The sequence below is a fragment of the Anoplopoma fimbria genome, chromosome 19 (genome assembly GCF_027596085.1).
Source record: "Anoplopoma fimbria isolate UVic2021 breed Golden Eagle Sablefish chromosome 19, Afim_UVic_2022, whole genome shotgun sequence".
Lineage (NCBI taxonomy): Eukaryota > Metazoa > Chordata > Actinopteri > Perciformes > Anoplopomatidae > Anoplopoma > Anoplopoma fimbria.
The window spans coordinates 7,849,838-7,852,167 of record NC_072467.1 but is presented as its reverse complement, the minus strand read 5'-3'; the positions used below and the strand labels follow the sequence as shown (position 1 = coordinate 7,852,167).

At 45.5% G+C, this 2,330-nt stretch overlaps 1 protein-coding gene across 1 annotated transcript; it reads right to left on the bottom strand.

Annotated features, from left to right (window-relative positions):
* Nucleotides 1-437: 437 nt before the first annotated feature.
* phlda2 (pleckstrin homology-like domain, family A, member 2) lies at nt 438-1,535 on the bottom strand. Its single transcript, XM_054620725.1, has 2 exons — nt 850-1,535; nt 438-740 (listed from the first exon to the last, which is right to left on the bottom strand). Exon 1 carries the CDS (start codon nt 1,303-1,305, stop codon nt 889-891), a length of 417 nt encoding a protein of 138 aa, XP_054476700.1. The 5' UTR covers nt 1,306-1,535; the 3' UTR covers nt 438-740; nt 850-888.
* Nucleotides 1,536-2,330: the final 795 nt, after the last annotated feature.

The following is a 2,330-nucleotide window of genomic DNA, read 5'->3' as shown; positions in this document are numbered from 1 at the left end:
ACGTTACCAATTTTTAAAAGAAACAGTGGCGACCTATAGACATACCACACCTCGGAAGCAGTTGAGGTGTGTTCAAAGGCACCACTGAGTCTTTTAAGTGTCCCGTGCTGCTGACTAAACCCTCTTATCAGTGATGACTCAAGCCTGAAACCCTCCAAGTGACGATAAAGAGTCACATTCCACCTGACAGCAGAAAGGAAAGGGACTTTCCGGTCCTCCACTCCCTTTTTACTGTTGCATGTCTGGCATTTGCTAAGAAATGCTGTTGGTGAAAAGTGTTCCCAAGTGTCAAATATACTGTTACTGACTCCGTAAGGCTGTAATGAGATACTAACAGACAGTGACCCCAAGTAGACAAAGTAGAGGAGAGGGTAAAATTATGTTAAAAATGCATGAATATTTATTCAAATAAATACACACTCATCACACTTTGAAATAGTAAATAATTTAAACAACAAAAAACTGTTTGCCAGTAACAACATATCCTGGAAACAAATAAATTAACATCATGGTTTCAGGAGTCATTCCTCCCAGGAGAGCAAACTTGAAATAGTTTTGAAAATTCAAGAGTTCATTCCTGTGTGTAGCTTCTGGAAAGTCTCTCAGTCTGTCGGTTGAGGTCAGTTTCCCCCGCTCTCTGAGAGCTCAGTCCCGAACAATCCTTCATCTCTGGACCGGATGACCTCATCTTCCGTCTTCCTTTTGGTCCGCGTAATATTTATATATGGTCCACTTTGACACTATAAGGACATTGAAAAAAAAACACAATTAGTTTCTGTGTTCAGCTACTGCCAATGTGTATTCTTTTTCAAACATAATGTCAGCTATATTTCATGGTGTGTCCCTCACCATATTAGGAGTGGGTAAGTGCCAGAGTCCCGCAGCGGCTCAGGGCGCCCTCGCCATGCGCCTCTCCTGCTGTCCGGGTGACGCGCTCTCATTGTCCTGTCGCGTTTTAAAGTCCTGGATGGCCTTTCTGTTCTGATAATCGATCAGCGCCATGGTGATCACTGCGTTCCAGCAGTTCTCCTCCCCGGAGCACCGGAAATCAATCTCTTTGTTGTCTGTGGTAACGATGGTGAAATAGACGAACTTGCCGGTGCGCTCCACGCAGTCCACCTTCTTGATGGACTGCAGCTTGAGCTCCTTGCCCCGGGAGCGCTTCTGCGTGTCGGCGTAAATGTTGAGGCTGTCCGTGGTCAGGACGCACGTCTTCCTCTTCCAGAACTGGAGCAGGTTGTCGCTCCTCTTCTCCAGCTCTCCCTCCTTGAGGACCTGGCTGATCTCCGCCGCTGACATTTTCATTGTTTACGTCGGGCTGGTTTGTGAACCCCCTGCTTCTCCTGCTGTGTTGTCCGAAGAGGAGCCCGATGAAGGAGCTTCTCTACGCGGGCGTTGGTAATCCAGAGTGTCGTTGTGAATGAACCAAGGTAGCAGAGGACTTTTTATAGTCTACTCTGGCCTGAGCCCTTCCCACTTGACGTCAGATGAGTTGGGAATGCAACAGTTGCCGGTGGAGTAATTCAAGGCTGTGTGTGGGCGGAAGCTGTGGCGCAGGGTGGGGGGGAGAGAGGGCAGAGGAAGTCCTAACGTGGACCTAATTACACCGCCAACATGTTAATTACTAATCCACATCCTACTGCGGAGATTAGTCCAAATATTTGTCCACTCTGCAGTGAATGATTCAGTCTAGTACGGTTAATTGCCACATGTGCACAGGGTGAGCTGAGCACATGCGTAAAACCAGTCTGGCCCTGTAGACCTTTAATATCAACATCCATTTCAGACGAACTTTTGAATTCCCTGATACAGTTTATGATCCAGACTTTTTCCATGACAGCCTGGTAATACATTCACTTCATGCCTTCACTGTGCAATGAGTAGTTGCTGTGCCACCCTGCTCTTAGTTATTCTTTATATAAGGGAATTCTTTGGAGGAAACTTGTTTCACCTATGTGGTATATTACATAAACTCTGCTATTCCTGGCTGTGCATATCAAGCTGCTGAAATACACCCAAATAGTCCAGGAGCTGCCCGATTTCAATCCGGTGAGCAGAGTTTTGGTCATACTGTGCGTAAGCAGCTACAAAAAGAGAATGGGTTAAAGGTTTATAAAGCACAGAGATTTTCCTCAGCAGTTACGGAAATGAAAAATGGCATAATGCAAGAAGAAAGTGGGTTTGTCATGCACTGCTTAACATTTTAAACTGAGTCACCATTTTCCTGCCTCCTTAAAAAACATGTTATTTGAACTAATAATTTAGAAACAAAGACCTGCAGCGACTCTCTTTCTAGAGCTAAATCTACACAGGAGCTCTATGTAAAGCTG